General features: G+C 38.3%; 1 protein-coding gene across 12 annotated transcripts in view; it reads left to right on the top strand.

Annotated features, from left to right (window-relative positions):
* ADAM23 (ADAM metallopeptidase domain 23) overlaps positions 1-21,350 on the top strand; it is a 173,457-nt gene that overhangs the window by 135,604 nt on the left and 16,503 nt on the right. For 10 of the 12 annotated variants that reach the window (XR_005525568.1, XM_039217493.1, XM_039217492.1 and 7 more), the window contains 6 exons: positions 3,503-3,553; positions 4,252-4,315; positions 5,871-5,976; positions 8,631-8,750; positions 10,226-10,394; positions 12,665-12,776. Coding sequence is in view for 11 of the 12 variants with exons in the window: in XM_039217493.1 (XP_039073424.1) it covers positions 3,503-3,553; positions 4,252-4,315; positions 5,871-5,976; positions 8,631-8,750; positions 10,226-10,394; positions 12,665-12,776 (622 nt within the window). In the remaining variant the exon portion in view is untranslated. Of the gene's footprint in view, positions 1-3,502; positions 3,554-4,251; positions 4,316-5,870; positions 5,977-8,630; positions 8,751-10,225; positions 10,395-12,664; positions 12,777-20,821; positions 21,154-21,350 lie in introns of those variants that run through there. The other 2 variants (XM_039217495.1, XM_039217496.1) reach the window with 2 other exon arrangements.

The raw sequence follows: 21,350 nt of genomic DNA, 5'->3' as shown, positions 1-21,350 counted from the left end.
CACTTAGGCTCTTTCCATGTTTTAGCTATTGTGGAGAGTGCTGCTATGAACATTGGGGTACATGTGCTCCTATGCCTCAGCATTTCTGTATCCCTTGGGTAAATTCCTAGCAGTGCTATTGCTGGGTCATAGGGAAGTTCTATTGTTAGTTTCCTGAGGAACCTCCACACTGTTTTCCAGAGGGGCTGTACCAGTTTGCATTCCCACCAACAGTGTAGGAGGGTACCCGTTTCTCCACATTCAGAGGGACCCTTTTAAGGATGTGATATAGTGAAATATGTTCAAGCTATTTCTTACTGACTTTATGCTTACCCGTTTCTTCTCCTTAGATATGGAAATAGGCTTCCTTGCAGTTTTCCTATGATGTAGTGAAAGAGTGTAAGAACTGTGGGTTCTGGGTTTTGTGCCAAGTTTTATGTTTTGTGACAATCCCGATACACTGCTCCACTGAGTTGTATTTTTAGTTTTGTAGAATACTACTATTTTTATACCCATCATATATGGTTCTGGTTCTGTGTGTTCAGCTCTTTTCAAAGTACAGCTTTTCTCATTTCAGCGTTTAATTCCTGAATTGCCATAGAATTTACTGGAAGTAAAGCTTTTATAATGAGGGCTCTAGGTTCAACTTATTATTCTATTGCCTAAATTTTTAAAACGTTCTTTTTGCCTCATGTGTGTAAGGTGAAAATTATACTATTCAATTAGTTTCTCAGTGGCATATTAGAATAGCCTTACATGACCAGAATGTGCCTGAAATAGATAATTGGGGTAAAGGAAGATCTGTCAGAACTCTGCTTTGTAGCAGGCAGTGAACTCTGAATTTAATTGATACTAATTATGATTAGGAAAATGGGATCTCTGAGAATCAGTATCATGGGCAACATTATGACTTTGTCTTGTATCTCATGTCTTTGGTTAATTTTGATATTAGCATTTACTGATCCCTTTGAGCTGCACTTTAAATTCACGGTTTATCACAGAATAAACAATACTTGTGCAACTGAGAGAAATCCTTGGCAAATAATACTGGGTGATATAATAAAGGTATTTTTGAAAGATGTGGGAAATGTTTCTTGTTAGCACTATAAAATATGGCATCTAAATGGGTGGCATAACACAATTTAAAATAAGCACATTTAAATGCTGTTGCACTGCTGAAGTCTGCCTCGTGTGAACCTTCCTGCAACAGCATGAAACTGGGGGCTGGAATGGCATTTAGAGATGGAATTCAGAGCTCTGCTCACAGCGGAACAAAGTATACAGATTAATGGTTCTTTTGTTTTACGTGTCTCCAGAGAATGTAAGACATTCCATAATTTCCCATGTTAAACATGTCAGTAATAAGTAGCTTGCTTTTATTAGCCTAAACTGAAAATAAATTGATTACAAAGTTTGCATGAGGCCGTGACAGTTTATAATAAGGGCTTTTTTTTTTAATTAGTAAAGAATTCTACAAAATTTTTTTTAATTGAACCATCACAAAAGTCAAATGTGATCGAGTTATTTTAGACCCTGATATACCTATTTGAGTAGCAACATTTCTTTTGCATTTTTGTTCAGTCTGATTGTGTTTGGCTCAGAGTAAGTGAATAATTAATGTTAGTTGATTAATAAGATAATGATTATGTTTTGAGTGGATTTGGATGATGAAAGAGGCCACTTTTGTGGCCAGATCTCTGTTTTTGTGCCACTGGCCCAGTATGCCAGGTTTTAGTCCTGATAATTATGTCCTTTGAATAGTCACCATCAGATTGATTGAAAAGCAGTGGTGAATGAAAGCTTATATGAAAGTCAGTTTTTCTTTAGAAAGATGTAAAACCAAAGCATTTTATCTCAAAGTGTTCCTTAGTAAGCTAGTGCTTCCTAGCAATTATAAATTCTAAATTAGTTCTGTTGCCTTTCTGTAGTGAACTTGATAAACAGCTTGATATGTGGAGAACAGAGTAACTTAATTGTATCTGCATAAGTCATTCATTTATTTATTCAGTTAGCCAGTACTAATCGAGCACCTACTCAATGATGATTGAGCCTGGTTTTGTTCTAGGTACTTGAAAGGTAGCAGGGAGCAAAACATAAAATCCCTGACTGCCTGGAGCTCACATGGAGGGGGGGAGAGAGAGACCAAAGACAAACAAACAAGTGACATGTATGATTATGAGGTGATAAATCCTAACGAGAAGGAGAAACCAGAAAATGGGGAACAGAGAATGCCAACATGGGAGGGGTCATAGTTTTTGAGAGCAAACCATGTAGAAATCTGGAGGGAAGTTTGAAGAAAGAGCAAGGGCAGAGGCCGTGAGGTGGAAGCATGTCTGGCATATTTGCAGAGTCACATCAGTCATGGCAGAGGAGAGATGAGGTCGGAGAGAGGATGGAGTTGGGGGGATGCAAAGTGCATATTGTGTTGAACTTTGAAGTCCATTGAACACGTGGGGAAGCCATTGAGCAGAAGAGTAACGTGACGTGGTTTATGTCTTTAAAAGGACACTCCAGTAGCTGTGTAGACTAGAAGGGGACTAGGGTAGAAACAGGGCAGTCAGCAGAGGCTGATTCACAAGTCAGGTGAGGGATGATGGTGGGTTGGACTGAGTGTTAGAAGTGGAGGTGGAGAAAAGTGGTCAGACGGTGATTAGATTTTGAAAGGAGAGGTAGTGAGATTTGTTGACAGACTCGAAGGAGGGTGTGAGAGAAAGAGAAACAGAAAATGACTTCATGGTGTGGAGCCTGTCCAGTTGGAAGAGCGGAATTGTCACTTACTGTCAGGTGAAGACATGGGGAGGACCCAGGGCCCACTGTTCTGTTTCTTAGTCACTTGCTTTACCTGTATGTATATTGCTTTTTTCTCTTCATATTTGCTTTGAACACTGTACTAGAGCCTTTGGCTTGACATGTCTTCAGGTCTCTCAAATGTGGCAAATAAAATGCAGAGACTAAACATTTTAATTTATTCAGGATACCTTTTTGGGAAAATGAAGTGTACTTTTTACACAATGGTTTGATAAATAGATCCGGAGAAAGAAGCAACCTTCCCACCACGGTTGTTCTAGTGCCAGGCCTGTAGTTTGAGAGGTCGGAGATGTATGGAGATGCATCACTGACACTGGGTTGAAAGAGTGTTCCTTCTTTCTCAGTGATGTGGCCCATGGGTGAGCATCAGGGGTGTCGAATGCAGATGTGACATTTCACAGGTCTGAGAAAGGTCTTGTGAATTAGCTCTCCAATGTGTCCACTCCTCCGTAACAAGATGATTCATTTCTTTGGTTGTCCATTTTAATTCCTTCTACTTTTAACTCTGTGTGCAAGCACATGTGAGTACCCATTGCATGGATTAATTTATTTGAAGAGTTAGTTTGGATAACCTACTTAAGATTACTCATGTTTTTCTAAACGTTCCCAGTGATATAGTCACCATGCTTGATTTTTGTATTGCATTTTTATATATCGTACACAGAATCTGAAGGTATTTATGTTGAACATTAAGGAAACACATTATATTTTTCAGTGCCCACCAAACCTTCATAAGCAAGACGGGTACGCATGCAATCAGAATCAGGTATGCTGGGCTATTAGCTTTAAATGTAATTTCAAAAGGATTCGTTTGTGGGTTCTTTTTTTCTTTTTGATAAATATAACTTTGAAGAGAAATTGCAACTCAAAGAACAATAAACTACTGCAATGGTCTTCTAATTCAGCGTTACTTCACACCATATCAAATACTAAATATAGTATTATATTTAACCCTGGTGACAAATTGTCCGATTGAGGGCAAGGGAAAAAACGTAACAACTAAAGAATTAGGAATTTAATTTATTGAGTTGTGACCCTCTTTCAATAATGTCAGCCTGTTGTGGGAAAATCTGTTATAATGTGCTGTTATCTGTGATAATGTGGCTTTTTCTTTCCTGAAGCCATGTTGTAATTACCATTCACACCCAAAAGGAGGTAAAAGTCATTTTGGAATCACCCAAGGAAGTGTACCAACTTTTGTTTTCCATAAAGTGTAAAATTGTAGATGATTAAATTTTGCCTTCAAGAGCTGTAATGCAGAGGTCTGTTCTGGGTTTTAGAATTTAACTGTCCATTGTGCTTCCCTTAAGATGTCTGTGATTTTTATTTTCACTGAAAATATTGGGGCATGGAGTGAAAAACAATCAACTTATCTAACACAACAAAAGTCGATCTTGCAGTTCAAATCTGGGGGAAATGGATTTGTTTCTGCGTGGGCCTCCTAATGTGTGTCGCTGTCCTCAGGGTCGCTGCTACAACGGGGAGTGCAAGACCCGGGACAACCAGTGCCAGCACATCTGGGGGACCAGTAAGTCACATTTTCTGCTTGTTGGCTGCACATAGGTTTCTCTGCCTACCATCCCACTCTGGCAGTCCTGCTGAAAGACATGTACAGTGCGGTGTTTTGTTTTATTTTATTTTTAAATGATTATTTATTTATTTTGAGAGAGAGAGAGAGAGAGAGCATGAGCAGATAAGAGGCAGAGAGAGAGAGAGAGAGAGAGAGAATGAATTCCAAGCAGGCTCCACACTATCAGTGCAGAGCTGGATGCAAGGCTCGATCTCAGTAACCATGAGATCATGACCTGAGCCAAAATCAACAGTAGGATGTTTAACCAACAGAGCCACCCAGATGCTCCTGGAATAATGTTTAAAAAAAAACCCCAAAACTCTAGAAAAGGATGAGAACAAAGAGGATGGTGAATGTGATCACAGAACCACAGAAAACAACTGTTCAAGCTGAGGACTTGTCATCAGAATCCACCTGTGTCACTCGGTGATCTGTCTGTCAGAGAAGGGACGTCACACCCACTTGCAAAGATTGGGTTCAGTGGGATAGTCACGTTCATTGTCCAGCTGCTTTTGTGATTTACTGTGTGCCTTGGATTTAACTTTTACCCCTCTTTGAGCTTTCTGTTCTTTTACCCCAGAAAAATACAATGGCTTATTTTTTAAATTCTGTAATTCTGTTCTCTCAGTTTGAAGGGGAAAAAAGGCAAGTCCTTCTTGAGGTGCAGACACATAGAGATTTGGGTACATGGTCATGTATATCAGCACATTCCCTAAATGTTAATGCACGCCTTCTCTTCCTGACATTTACAGTGCCTTTCCAGTGAACTTCAGCTCATGGGGGCCAAACCACAACAGAGAGAAAAGGGTCTGTCTTGTGGTGGAGGCTGGGTCACTCCCAAAGGAAAGAAAGTACACGAAGGAACTATTAGAGCCCCCGCAGGAATGATTTCAGTGTTTGGCAAATATCACTTAACTGAAAGATTTACTTTCATTGCTCCAGTTTTGACAGAGGAAGGATGTTAGAGGCATATTTGTCTTTTAGAGGGTTTGTATATCAAAACCCAAGAGTCGACATAAAATCTTAATTGCCTAATACTTTATAATATCTTTTAATATTAATGTATACCAGGCCTAAAAATTTTTATTAGTTTTCTGTATGTCACTTTCCCTAATTCCTGCTGATGGCCATTCCTACCTCCCTCCCTCAAACCCATCAAACAAGAATTTGGGAATCAGTTTGTTTTTCAAGTTAAAAACAGTGGTGTGTTAGCCCTGTCTCCTAGTAGCTTGCAAGAGCCGAGTGTTAAATTTTCAGGAATTTCAGAAGCCTGTCACCATCATACTGATAGCTGGAAATTAGCCATGTAATTTCCATGTGTCTAGACCATGGAAATTTATACAACAGTATTTACAGCATGGAAATTGGCAAATGCTACGAGTCACGGTTTGTTTTTGTTTTTGTTTTTTTCTTTTTGTGGACAACCCATTGTTAAACATTTACCTGCATGCTACTGGTTGTGCATAACAAAGATAACTAAAACAAATTCTCTTCTCTTGCTCATCTCCAAAAGAGGCTTCAGGGTCTGACAAGTTCTGTTACGAAAAGCTGAATACAGAAGGCACGGAGAAGGGAAACTGTGGGAAGGATGGAGACCGATGGATCCAGTGCAGCAAACAGTGAGTGGTCAGCTTCAGGGGCACAGTGAGGGACTCAGAAGCCCTGGCTCAAATGGGAATTGGGCACAAAATTAGTGTTACTGGTTGTTACAGTATGAATTTTAAAAACACATTAGTCAATTTAGAAGCAAATGGCTATGGACCAAGCTGTTGCCATGGCACAGACTCATAACATTTATGTAAAACATTTCTCACGTGTTGTCTTTTACTTGATGCTTGTTTGGAAAGGCACTTTGCTAAGTATTAAGACATAATATTGGGTCTTAACTTTCTACTTTTGCTGGAAGGTATGGCCTACGAATATACTAGTATACACAGAGTTTTACAAGCAACATATGTGGACTGTATATATCTTGGGAACAATTCAAAGTGAAGTAATATACATTTTTGATCATTTTGTGCGTGCAACACCATTTAACACCATTTGATTTAGTTAAGCATGTAATGTCTATATCAGGTTCTCCATCACCTTCTAAAAACCATCTAGTTAGTGCATATTGGAGGCATCTTTACTCAGGAAATGAGATATTTTTAGAGCACACTGGTCATATTTTCCCTTGATTGGTTGGGGAAAGTGAAAATTGTGATTTAATAGTTTATTAAGGTTAACTCAAGGACATGATCTATGGGACCATTAAGCTATGGGCCAAATATCCTTCTTTATCTTTCCATAACCATGAGGATTCTCCCAGTTCTGAAGCAGAACAAGGAGTTTTATTTTTCTAGTTAATGATCTCTCTGTTGTGCTTTGTGAAACATTGCTATTCCACGTAGTCTCTGGTGGTGGATGAGGTCTTAGGAGACAACAGATCTTTGACCAAAATTTCTTTAAAATTAAACCAAAATAATAGACCAGAACTTCTCATCGAATGTCTCACGAGTGAGGCGCAGATATTCCAAAATATTTCTCCTCTTTCTAAGGTGACAGACAGTAGGAGGGAATGAGGCCTAAAGTAGTAAAAATGTATGTGGTTGGACACCTGGATTTCATTAGCTTCATTCATTAGCTGAATGTCCTGGACAAACCTGATCATTTCTCTATGTCTCTGTCACTTCAAAAAGTTTGGGAGGCATTCAATTGGATCATTGTAAGAGATAGCTTTTGAATATCTATAAACCATGCATCCACCAAGGAGTCAAAGAAAATTAATGCATGTTTTCTAAAATGTTTAAAAATTGGGATATATAACATGTAAGCAGAAAGGTGAATAATACACAAATATATAGTTTGCCAAATGATTATTACACGAACCTCCATGTCATTCCTACCTGGATCAAGGAGTAGAACTTGCAGCATCGCAGAAAATGTATCTTTCCCCGCCAGGTGCCCTTGTCTCTCTCCTGGGGGTACTATCATCCAGTTATGGCAATTACTTTCCTGGCTTTTAGAGTTTGGCTGCCTACGTTTTCATCCCTAAACCATATAATTTGCCTAAGGTTTTGGTATAAAAGGAATCATACTTCATATATTATTTTATCTCTTAAGGTCAGCATTTTAAGCATCCTCGATGGTATGTGTCCCTGTTCATATTTATTGTTCATTTGTTTTATTTTTCATTCATATTCATATTCACATACCATGATGTATTTCTCCACTCTGTGTGAATTTAGGTTGTTTCCGTGTTTTGGCTGTTAGGAACCATACTGCTGTGGGTGTTCTACTGTAACTTAGTGCACATTTGTACATGTTTTTCTAAGGCCTATCCCTAAAAGAAAAATTGCTAGGTCGGAGGGTATATGTCTTTTCAGTGCCACCAGATGATGTCACAGCTTTCTAAAATGACTATGCTAGTAAACCCAACCATCAGTAATATGCATATGAGACTTTTGTTGAATCACATACTGACCAATACTTGGTATTATCAGATGGTTTACTTTTACCCTTTCTGGTGGGTAGAAACTGCTATGTTATTGTGGTTTTAATTTGCACTTCCCTGTTTGCAAATGGAATTTAGTACATTTTTGGGTATTTATTGGACATGGGTTTCCTTTGCTTTGATGTGGCATTTCAATTCTCCGCCCTTTTTTAGGGGAGAGTTCATTGTTTACTTAACAAATAAGCTGGAGGGGGCTGCTCTCATTGTGGGGGGGTGTCACTTAACAACGTCTCTAAGGACCCAGATGATCTCGAACCCTTAGCATGTTGGATTTTCTGTCCTGCTTGTGATCTCATGATGGCAAGCTAGATACAAAGCATGCACATTTAGAGACAGGCAGTGTGGCGGTGGGAACAAAACGTCTTCTCCCTGTAGGGCTTGAACCTCTTATCCAGAAAGCAACGTTCTCCCCAGCAACTTCCTATCTGGCTTCTCCTCAAGTCACCACACCCAGGGGCTACTTTTAGCTCTCTTAGGGCAAGACAGAGGGACAGCTAGGAAAGTGGGTGTAGAGGTGGGAGGTGCCATGACTAGCTCAGACACCAGTCCTGATTGGCCTCTAGAAGCTGGGCATGTTGCTACCCAAGTAAAACTGTGATCCTCTTAGCAAGGAAGGTGTGGGTCATAGCCCACCAATAGTATTTGAACACATCTTTTTATTTAGAAGGAAAGAAAATATATTCCATTTTTGAATACATGTGGGCTGAATAGTTTTGATTATTTTGAGCTTGATTCCTCCTATCCTGTTCTGCTTTTGTTTTTATTTGACATGCTCAGTGATGTATTCTGTGGATTTTTACTCTGTACCAATCTTACTCGAGCTCCACGCATTGGTCAACTTCAGGGTGAGATCATCCCAACTTCCTTCTACCATCAAGGCCGAGTGATTGACTGCAGGTAATATATTAAATTTTTGAAGACCTAATGGATCATGAAAATGACAAATTCAGAAAAATCAAGTGAAATTTTTCTACTTTTCATAAGAGGACTGTTGACTTTAATTTTATGATCACCTTAAATGTTTAGAGTTAAGAAACAAAGTTGTATATTGATTTACAAATTACATTTGCTCAAAAATTGGACCACTTAATAGTAGGAGGGCCTTTTTTGTAATCATAATTGTTGAATAGAGTTACAGTGTCCACTTTGACCCACGGTTAAAGCTTTGAGCATTGTAATAGGTCACTATTTGAACACTCTTGAGTGTTTTATTTTTTATCACATATTTCTGGTTTAGAAGATGGTTTAATACTCAACATAGAGAGCATATTTATTAAGATATTATTTATAGTTGTAGGCATACATTTGATATCCAGTTATCTGTGAGTATAGGGCACAGGAAGTGTGAGGCTTACTTTTTAAACCAAGATGGTACTCATGCAGATGGTACTGTTGTGGCCCCAAACGTCTGGGATTCCCCCACAGAACTGTCTTTAGCATCTGCAAACTTTAATCTGTAGTATCCTTAGAGTAGCAAACCTTCATCTTTTGTGAGTGAATGTAAGATTTGGAAAAATCAAAAAAAAAAAAAAACCTTTTGAAGAAGATTTAGTAAATTGGTTGGGTGAGCAAATTGAAAAATGTTCTCTTGCTCAAATGATGGCTGTTTTTTTTTTTTTTTTTTTTTAATTTTTCTGTAAACAATTCTAACCAGGTCCCAGACAATAAGATCCTTCCTGGAATAAATCATAATTTGGTTACTTAGATGCATTCTTTGAGTGTGTAAGTTTTCACACATCTTTAGATATGATAGCCTAAGTAAATTATATCTTCTAAACTAGTATATTGGTAAAATATTCAGCAAGTTACTCTATTGGTCATTATAGCATCGATTATTCTTCAAATTCAGGTTTTCCCCAACTCTGACGTTTTAGAAAGAAATATCAGTAGAGACAAATTGGTTTTGTCTCTCCACCATAAATAATCCAGTTCTCTAAAGTAATCATAATGATTCTCAGAGTATTTTCATTTGCTTCTTTGGCTCAGCGTCTGCCTTTCTGTACCACGACTCACCTGAAAGCCTTGGAGGGGCTGGTGTAAAAGCTTGCTTCTTTTGTTCTGAGACAGCTCCCCCTTAGTCTTTATGCTGGTCTCGACTACAAGTGAAGATTTAGAATATACTTTGTGCAAATGACATTTTTTGCCTAATGGCATGCAATGCAATAATGGCAATGAAAAATATTTCCTGTCATCATGCTCTTTTATTGAGGGACGTCGGAAAGGAGAAAGGAAGAGAGAGGTAGAGAAATTCTAGGAGCCATCCATGTCCACTGACGGCCTCTTTAATTTCATGAAGAGCAAGCTTCATTCGTGTTGGCATTCTGTTTCTAACTATGGTGCTAATGGTTGTATGAATATCTTTCTCCTTTTAGTGGTGCTCATGTGATTTTAGATGATGATACAGATGTTGGCTATGTAGAAGATGGAACGCCATGTGGTCCATCCATGATGTGTTTAGATCGGAAGTGCCTACTGATTCAGGCCCTAAATATGAGTAGCTGCCCACTTGATTCCAAGGGTAAAGTCTGTTCAGGCCATGGGGTAAGTAGGCATCAGTGTTTCAGTTCAAACCTTTATTGTCTGGCAGCCTCAAAGTTCACAGTAGTCAGACTTCCATTTCAGCCATTCTCCTTTTGTGCCTGCTGCCAGTATCTATGCACTGGCTATGATAATTTCCAGAGTATCCTCATCTGCATATATACCGTATGGTTTTATTTGTGTTGTTTGTTTTATCATTGGCTATTTATATTTCCCACATTGTCTATACCTTGTCAGCTAGAGGTGGAAGAAACTGATAGGGTCCCTAAAAGAACTGTAGACCCCACGTGAACTACTTCATGCCATTCAGAATAACTTTAGTCCTCTCCATATTGCCGTTGGCTCCTCAGCATGTATACTGAGTATCCGTGTGTACAAGATCACATAGACTAGAGGTTGAATCACTGATCTAATTCATATGTTTAAAGTTGTATAGTTCTGCTCCAACCATTACCAGCTGAAGCGAAGATACTTTCTCTACTCACACCTGCATGTATTTGTAATTCTGTGAACAAAGTGAGCAGACACTTCCTGGCAAACTGAGGGTTAATATCTAGAAACAAATTTTAATAATTATTTAAATTAGCTTAGTAAAAGAAAGATATTTCAAAATGTATACAGACTTTAGAAATGGAATAAAAAAGAGACACGAAGAAATTGAGAGTAATAACATAAAAGGAGAATGCTGCAAGGAAGGCAAAAATAACTCAAATAATTCAAAATATAGCTAGCTAGCGGATGACATGGAGTACAACGAGGCAGAGAGGCCTTAGAAGGATATGCCTAATGACTTCTTAGAGTTGGGGCTTTGGTTGAATCCTAGACTCACCAGTCAGTATAGCTTAGTGATTTAGACCATGGTTTTGGAGGCTAGAAAGAACCATGGGTTGAGTCCTGGCTTGCTTCTTGGTCTCCTAGTGACTTTACATAAGGCACTTACCCTCTCTCAGCCACCAGGGTGCTAGTATGGGGATTAAATTAGATGCTATACGTAAAGCATTTGGCATAGGTACCTAGCACATAGTGAATGTTCAATAATCACTATGTTAAAATAACATTTCAGTTATTCCTCTGAAAACATCATAAAACTTAATGTCTAGAAAGGCCCTTAACTCTCTACTATTCCTCCCATTTTTTCATCTTGTTAAATAAAAGGTCGAATTCAGCCTTGTAAATCCCAACCATGCTATTAGACCATTTCAGATTAAAAAGCTTCTTATACCAGTAAACTGGTATTCAGTGTATCATCTCTAATGATCCGCCTCTGAATGTATTTCACAGGCAGATAAGGGCTTAAACACCTCTATCTATAGTTGGCAGATGATTGTTTATTTCATGTAAATTACAAGTCCATTCCAGCATACTGCTTGGTCTCCGGCACAAACAAAAGGAGACAAAAATCATTCTAGGAGGGTCTTCAGCCTGGCTGCCTGAGAGAGGGGTGATACCAAGGGCAGTCAGGGGAGGTGGGTGTGGTGCCCATTTGGACATGGTGAGGTAAAAGAATGCATTGGTGATTTATATCGTCTGGTCTTTAATCTCTGGCCCTGCTGCTGGAGCCCTTTATCTCTTAATTCCTTGAATTAAGCATGTGTTTCTGAAGTATATTCCTAGAAACAACTACTTCTGAAAAAAACCTACATTGTCAGACATTTGTGTACCTAAATAATATCAATATAAACAATTAATATTTAATATAAAATTTTCTTCTTTTCTGAGACACCTGGTTGGCTCAGTTGGTAGAGTTATGTGAGTCTTGATCTCAGGGTTGTGAGTTTGAGCCCCACGTTGGGTGTAGAGATTGCTTAAAAATAAAATCTTAAAAAACATTTTTTCTTCTTTTAATGGATATTTCTCTATAATTAACAAGAAAACACTCCTCGACAATTTTATGTATATGTTATCTCCTCTGGTCAACCATGGAGGACTTAAAACATTCAAAATGGCTTTTAAAAGCTTCTTCCCTGTCCCATGTCTCTTTTACATTTATCACCATTATTCAGAAAAGTACAATGAGGGGCACCTGGGTGGCTCAGCTGGTTAAGTGTCCGACTTCAGCTCAGGTCATGATCTCATGATTTGTGGGCTCAAGCCCCACATCAGGCTCTGTGCTGACAGTTCAGAGCCTGGAGCTTGCTTCAGGTTCTGTGTCTCCCTCTCTCTCTGCCCCTTCCCTGCTCCCTCTCTGTCTCTCTCAAAAATAAATAAACATTAAAAACAATTTTTTAAGAGCACAATGAAATTGTCCCATTTCTGTTCTTTGTTCTTCACAGGTGTGTAGTAATGAAGCCACCTGCATCTGTGATTTCACCTGGGCAGGGACAGACTGCAGTATCCGGGATCCAGTTAGGAACCTTCACCCCCCCAAGGATGAAGGACCCAAGGGTTTGTGTGATTTCAGTTTCAATTCATTGCATACTCAAGTTGTTGGTACCCTTCCACTTACGCCAATATAACAAGTTATTACGTTTGAAAGGAGACACATCAGAATATCTTTTTTGTCATTCAAATATATAATTCATGTTACTGCAGAATTCAGAATTCTAGAGTGATGTATTGAAATGTTTGAATTTTCCTTTAGTTTAGAACTGAGATTAGGAAGAAGTAAATATACCAATTTCCTTCCTCCCAGTTTCCTTTCTTTCCTATAAACCTCCTTCTTTTTCCATAACCACGTATGTTAATCATTTTACAGTTTGTCTACACTATGCCAGTTTTCTAATAGATAAAATCTTTTTGGCAGACATGAGACTCTAGACATTCTTCAATATTAGAATCCCTCCAGAGGGAAATTGCTGTCTTCTGTGCTCTGCTTAAATACACTTTTGATTGGGAAGAAGTTGAGAAGCTTCACAGAACTATATTATTTTTTAAGTTTATTATTTATTTTGAGAGAGAGAGCAAGAGCACACATGAGGGAGGGAGAGGCAGAGAGAGAGAAGGAGAGGGAGAGAATCCCAGGCAGGTTCTGTGCTATCAGCACAGACACTGACGCAGGGCTCAATCTCAAGAACTGTGAGATCATGACCTGAGCTGAAATCAAGAGTCAGACACTTAACCAACTGAGCCACCCAGGTTCCCCGAAAACCCTCACAGAACTTTAAGTCTTCAAAGAGAATATAAAACATCTGGACTATGTTTTAATCAGCCATCAGAAAGAGAGAAATTAGAATTTTAGAATTAGATGGAGTCTCAGTGGCCATCTAGAACCATTTTGCAGATAAGAACACCCAGGCCTCGAAGACAGGTGACATCCTATAGTTATCCAGGTAGCCAGAGACAGAGTTGGGACCAGTACCCAAGTGGTTGGTCTCAGGCCCATTCTCTTCTGTTATATTTGTTATAATGTGCTCTTTGTCATAAACACGGTCATCGTTTTCTCCTTATCCCCTCATTCCCAAGCCCCCACATGACTTCACATATCTAAAAAAGTCCTCTGTTGCAATAGGCTTATTAGAGCATCTATAGCATCATACCTGAGAAGCCAGAGTTTCTAGAACAAAGGATGTGTCCCAGTGACCTCATACATCATGTTCTTCTTTTTCATGGTGCCACTAATGGTATTTATAAATAACTATCATGATCTTTTCCTGCAAGTAGGAAAAGTACATATAGAAATAGTGCTATTTTGATCTGCTTAGTTTTGCATGAGAGCTCATTTAAACTCTCTGAACTTCAGCACTGAGAAAATATGGGGAAGATACAACTTTGAAAAGTATATGAAGCTCCATGATCCTCAATTCCTGAAGAGATTTAGCTGATCCGGGGGCATGTGTAATGTTCAGTAATAGTGGGTGTGCTAAAAACTCTCCATGCATTTACTTAATATGCCTGTGCTATTGAAATTCTGTAAGAAGAATCATAGTCACACCCTCACAGTCTATTTCTGTTCTTCTACTGCTATTTGTAAAAAGGAACTAATTCCACTTTTACATTTAGTCTTTAGTTACCTTAAAACTGGAACAAAAAATTCTTGGATCCACCTTCAGCAGTTAGATTTAGAGCAGATTTAAAGCTCTGACAAGAGAAGCAGACGTTCATTCTTTCCAAATTTTCTCTCCGTGGCACGTCTGTGATTCTCTTAAAGATCTAGAGGCTGTTTCTTCAAGTGATATATAAAGAAGAGATGAACAGAGCTAAAGTGGCTTAGACTCTGTCCTTTTTCATGACATGGGGTCGGGGGTTATCACTTGTCTGATTCTGTCTATTCCCTGTTCCCTCACCCACCTATGCCTAGAAAGCTTAGCGGGGAGGTGTAAAGCAAACAGCCTCATTCTGGAAAAGAGGAGATTCACAGCCGCCTTCTGTTTTGTTTTCCTTTTCCCCATGGTGCTCTTCTATATTATCTTTTAAAAATAAGTTTTATGACCATTCAAGTAATATTTGTTTATGGTAGAGAATTTTGCAAATAAGGAAAAGATTAAAAAGAAAATAAAAATCACCCTTAATGCCAAAACTCAGAGGTAACTGATATACACATTCTGGTGTATTTCTTTTCTGTTGCATGTTTTCTTTTTTCATTATTAATGAAGACAATGGAGTCACTAACATAAAGGTACCCACTGGTTCTAAAATTGTTAAAATCCTCAAGACTCTGCTAATATTGATTAAATTGAAAAAACCATTAATTACTACATATGAAGTGCAGCTATTATTGTAAATTATTAGATTACCAGAAAAGTCAAGCAATTTTAGCATGACTGAATAATAGCTTTATCTATAATGGTTATTAATATCTTTTCATATCCTATTAAAAAATCTGTTAATACATTAGTAAAATGAGGAAGAACAGAAATCAAAATTTTAACACCTTGTTATGGGGTTTTATGATTTTGTTTCTGATATTCTAGTTAAAAGAAAATGATGAGAGATATTATATACTTTACTTCTAATTGTATCCAGATAGCAAATTTTTATTGACCACCTACTATTTAAAAGATAGCATACCCTTGGCATATTGTAGGCACTCAATAAATAGTACATCCTTTCCCTTTGGGAACATGTAAAGGAAATAAGACTGTGCGTGCTAGTGCTGATTTTTAGTTTATCAGTAACCATTTATATTGCTTGCTGAAGAGGAGCAGGTCATGAACTCAAAACACTGAAACAATCTGTACTTTCTTGACTATAGGTGCCAACGTTGCTCCCGAGGTGCCAAGGTTTTTCTCTGACTGATTACCATATATTCTTTCTCATGATCGAATTAGTTTGGTTGATACTTGCCTTATTTTTTAAAAAAATTTTTAATGTTTTATTTATTTCTGAGAGACAGAGAGAGAGACAGCATGAGCAGGGGAGGGTCAGAGAAAGAGGGGAATACAGAATCTGAAACAGGCTCTAGGCTCTGAGCTAGCTGTCAGCACAGAGCCCGATGCGGGGCTCGAACACACGAACTGCGAGATCATGACCTGAGCTGAAGTCAGATGCTTAACCAACTGAGCCACCCAGGTGCCCCGGCACTTGCCTTATGGATCACAGTGTTTGGGTGCTTCTCAACTGCTTGCACATACAGGGGGCAAGACCCAAGTGACCTGTCATACCCATGGATGAAGGCTTTTCTGTATAGATACAGTGACAGGGTATTGAAAAATACTTAAGTTTTATGTAACTTTAGTGTGTTTTCTTGTTATGGAGGAAAAAATTCAAAAATAAAACAGAAAATATTGCCCTTTTTATTATTAAAATGGGCATGAAAGATAGATCATATACAACTGCAGGCCTCTGAATCAAAACATAATTAGTAAAAATAAAGGAGAACTCCGTGACTTTCTTTCAGCTGATGAGGGTGTCAGAAATGAGCCAGTGTGCTTTGCATGTTTCTCTTACTTTAACATCAAGTTTCTGGAAGAACAAAAATTCAAACTCTCCCATCTGGGTAGGAACACACACACACACACACACACACACACACACACACTATTCAATCAAAAAGAATAAAATCTTGCGATTTGCAACCATGTGGAGAGAACTGGAGGGTATTATGCTAAGCAAAATTTTAGCCAATCAGAGAAAGACAAGTATCATATGACTTCATTCTTATGAGGAATTTAAGATACAAAACAGATAAACATAAAGGAAGGGAGGCAAGAATAATATAAAAGCAAAGGGTGGGGGACAAAACATAAGAGAGTCTTAAATATGGAGAACAAACTGAGGGTTCCTGGAGGGCTTGTGGGAGGGAATTGGCTAAATGCGCAAGGGGCTTGAGGGAGGAGGAACCTGCTGGGAGGAGCACTGGCTGTTATACATAGGGGATGAATCACTGGAATCTACTGAAATCATCATAGCACTAAAGGCTAACAAACTTGGATGTAAATTAAATAAATTAATTAATCTATTATTTAAAAAGCTATAAAAATATTGTCATTGAAGTTACTCTGCACTTGTTGACCCACAGTTTAAAGACTACTGGTTTATTTGCTCCAATGTCTCAACCCAAAATTATTAAAAAGCAAGAAATAGCATTTCAAAGCAAAAACCACGTGAGCAAAGATTTTTTTAAAAAAGATTTCCTATTACATATTACTTCACTCATGTTTTCTTTTTTTTTAATTTTTTAAATGTTTTAAAATTTATTTTTGAGAGAGAGACAGTGTGGGCAGGGGAGGGTCAGAGAGAGACACACACACAGAATCTGAAGACAGGCTCCAGGTTCCGAGCTGTCAGCACACAGCCTGATGCGGGGCTCAAACCTACAAACTGTGAGGTCATGACCTGAGCCGAAGTCGATGCTCAACTGACTGAGCCACCCAGGCACCCCTTCACTCATGTTTTCTACATTGTCTTTTACTTCCCATATTTTACTTATGAAGATTCTTCTGGCCCCTCTTCTCCCAGCATGTGTCCACTGAATTCACTGAAAGAAATTATTTTGGCTTGTCCTGATAGGGTAGAATAAGTTTGCACCCTTTATTTTTTTTATTATAGTTTATTGTCAAGTTGGTTTCCATATAACACCCAGTGCCGATCCCAACAAGTGCCCTCCTCCATGCCCATCACCCCCCTTTCCTTTTTCCCCACCCCCCATCAACCCTCAGTTTGTTCTCAGTATTTAAGAGTCTCTCATGGTTTGCCTCCCTCTCCCTAACTATTTTTCCCCTTCTTCTACCCCATGGTCCTCCGTTAAGTTCCTCCTAATCCACCTATATGTGCAAACATATGGTATCTGTCCTTCTCTGCCTGGCTTATTTTGCTCAGCATAACACCTTCAAGTTCCATCCACATTGCTACACATGGCCAGATTTCCTTCTTTCTCATTGCCATGTAGTATTCCATTGTACAGATAAACCACATCTTCTTGATCCATTCATCAGTTAATGGACACTTAGGCTCTTTCCATGTTTTGACTGTTGTTGATAGTGCTGCTATGAACATTGGGGTACATGTGCCCCTATGCATCAGCACTACTCTATCCCTCAGGTAAATTCCTAGCAGTGCTATTGCTGGGTCATAGGGGAGTTCCATTGTTAATTTTTTGAGGAACCTCCACACTGTTTTCCAGAGGGGCTGCACCAGTTTGCATTTCCACCAACAGTGTAAGAGGGAGGTTTGCAATCTTTAAAAGGCCTGGACCTCCCACATACTATAGGAGAGTCAGTAGAAGTACCAATAATTTTTGTCCATTTGTGGGCATCTTTTCATGGTGCTTCTTATGCAGCACATTGGAATTCTTCTCACTGAATGGTTTGCATCCTCATTACAGGGGAAAAGAGAAGAAAAGAAACTGATACATATCATGTTTTCATTGATAAGGAAGGGCAGAGATGCGGAAGCTTTGGTCAGACCCTGTCATTATGTCCGCAGTCATCAAATCAGAGATAGAAGTGGCCATTCAATCCAGACTCATTGTTTTACAAATGAGAAAACTAACTTAATTATCAGGGGTAACAGAGCCAAGGGTAAAACATAGAGCACCTGGTCTTGAGCCTAATATTTTTTCTGTTATTGCACACTGACTGCCTCACTTCAAACTAAGTGTTGTTATTCTGTGGGTTCTCACAGCACAGTAGTAAGTAGAAAGAGTGAGACCATGAACAAGTCATGATTAAGCATATTAGCTCATCCATTGCTTTTCAGGGGAGTATTATGTTATTAGCATTTAGTATTTTGAAAATAATTCCTAAGTCTTAATACCTTAAAGAGCATTATTTAGCGTTTACATTTATCTTTGTGTACATCTTGTTGATAATTTCCTTTGTGAGTGCACAAATCTTTGATTTTGTAGTTCAGATGATTAGATATGAGATATTATAGTTATATATGATTATGCTCTTGTAAAATTATGTATCCCCTATGTATTTTTCTCATCAGTAATGGCCTCATCCATAACTTAAGGATTTACCAGGTTTTAAAATTTTTTGGTAACTGAGTTTATTTTGTTGGGATTCAGAAAAACTCCATGATATTTCCATTGACAGTATAAACTGACTGAAATAATATTCTTACATGAAATTAATTTGTTTTTCATCTTTTTAGACATCTGTCCCAGTGTATCTGAAGTGAAATTATTTTTTTTTAATTTCATGGAAAAGAGTAAGGAGATCTGATTGTATGTCTAACAATGAAATATGGAGCTAGAAAATATATGTTTGTCATGCCAATATTGTATTCTAAAATACAGAGAATATATTTAGTATTTATTTCTGACCTTAAATTTTAGAAAATCATAAATCCCTGCAGAAAGAACTTTGGTTTATAGAATTTAAATGATGGCTTTGATGCCTCCTGCCTTTGTAGTATTAAGGATGCAGGATTATAGCGCCTTTGGCTCATTAGCATCACATGGATGAAATAATGCACCTTTTTGTTTCAGAAACTCTCTAAACGTAAGAAAAAATAGCTCCTCAGTTTCAGAAGTGCAATTTCACGCTATCTGAAGCATGACTGGTCTGTGGAAGAATTCTACATATAAAGTAGAATATCTTAACAAAAGGAGAAAAGTTAGAGTTTGTATCTTAATATTATATCCTTATCAAAAATTCTGCCTTTTAGTACATGTGAGCCTAGATAGTGGGGAACCAACACTAAAAACAATGATAATAATAAACCAACAAACAACAGAAGTTAATAAAACAAAAATGACGTACTGCTAGGAAATAAAGAATTTCCACAAACAAGCTATAACACGAAGGTAAGTATGTTAAAGAGTTAGAGAACAAAGTTGAATCCCTAATTGCGGGATTGTGTTATTAGCTAGAGTCTTTATGAGTTCCATCTCCAAGTTTGGCTAGATGCAAAGAAAAGTAAAGTATATCATCATGGACCCAGCATAGTCCCTGGAGCAAAAAAAACCCATCTAATAGATAACAAATGAACAAATGAATGCATGAATGAATGAACAATTATAGTTATATCATAAGTAAATTAGTATAGAGGTAAAAAGGAGAGCATTGACCCCCAAAGGTCCAAGAGAGGTTTTCTGTTTCTTTTTCAATAAGAAGGTAAATCCTTTGTAGCTGTGAGGAGCAGCTGACACCTCTGTTTTCAAATTTGTCCCCCAAAAAATCCACCCACTTGTGAGCCACGCAATTAATTCATGTCCGTTTAAAAGCAGATAGAGACACCACCCACTGGAAGAGATAACCCTGTTAAGTGTCACGGTAAAGAGTCAAGGCTATTTTACATACGTTTTCACACCAGAATTAAAGGTAGTGAGCAAATGAGGAGGGGGAAGACTTTCGAAAAAGCTTTTTTTCCCACTTTTTAAAATTTTGTTTTGGTGTTAGAAGTAGTTATCAGTTAAGAATTTGGCGGTGATTATTCTTGCTCAGCAGAGATTACACACTCTATCTGTTGCTGTGGAATGTGTATCTGAAGCATCTATAAGGAGGCCCCACTCCTCTGGCTGGTTTCGAAAACCCACATGACGGATTGCCCCATTCTTTTGATGCTACAGAGAGGAATTACATCTGTAGCAAATAAAAAAGCCTTTTTAAGTTGTTATTATCTTCATCACTCACGCAGTTATAATTTTTAAAAATTAACAAATATTAATTGACTACCACATTTTACAGGTGTGTGCATGTGTGTTTCCTGCAATTTAGCATACGTAGCTTATATAAAAATTGAAGAGGTAATAGGAGTTTCAGGTATGTTGGCTCTGAGGGCCAATGCCTAAATCTTAAGCAAAAAAAACCCCCAAATTATAAAATAATACATCCATGTTAATTTAGTATTCTGAAGGCAGTGATTTTCTAAGATCTTAAAAAGTGAGTATTCATATTTGTAATACCTTTCATTCCAGTATTTGGCTCCACAGTTTGGATATCTGAGATATGGTTTTGGTTATTTTGAATTATAATGTACTGTCTTATCTGGAAAACATCACCACCGCCTTATATGTAGGTCTTTTTTCCATTACCCTCAATGCCCTCAGTAAATTTTCTCCATTTTCTGTTTCCTTTTTTTTTTGCTTTTCATTAACAACTCAGGTTGTGCCTAGCTGAGGATAAAACTAGAATCTCTTACTCGTACTGTTTGCCTGCAATTAAGTGAAGTACAGCTGCTCACCAGTGTGGGCCATCCAAGGTTCTCTCTCTTCTTTCGGAGAGTAGTGGGGCAAAAAGGTCAATGAACACAATACTAAGCCTTAAAAAACTGTGAGTTCAAATCGTGGTTCATTGTTTAACTTCACCGTCTCACAGCACCCAATCTGTGTGATGCAGGCTTGTCAAAGTTAATCTCTCTTTTCATTAGTAAAGGGGTTTGAAGCCAGCACTTTTGATCGCATGGAGTTATGAGATAAAGTGTGTATATGCCCGCACGGTTGCACGCACGCACACACACAGACTCAATCTTAAATCATCTGCCCTCCTGCTTCGGCACTAAACTTCCTCTTGCCTGTGCAGAGAGCGGCTTGGGGAGCTTTGCACACTGCAGGCCCTTTTTGCAACATCTGAAAGCTCAAAGCTCAGCACAGAAGTGGTGATGTGCAGGGGCAGGGCGTGTCTCCACTCAGTA

The sequence above is a fragment of the Hyaena hyaena genome, unplaced genomic scaffold (genome assembly GCF_003009895.1).
Source record: "Hyaena hyaena isolate Hyena2069 unplaced genomic scaffold, ASM300989v1 scaffold_698, whole genome shotgun sequence".
Taxonomy (NCBI): domain Eukaryota; kingdom Metazoa; phylum Chordata; class Mammalia; order Carnivora; family Hyaenidae; genus Hyaena; species Hyaena hyaena.
The sequence above is the reverse complement of the archived record's forward strand: the minus strand, read 5'-3'. Positions and strand labels throughout refer to the sequence as shown.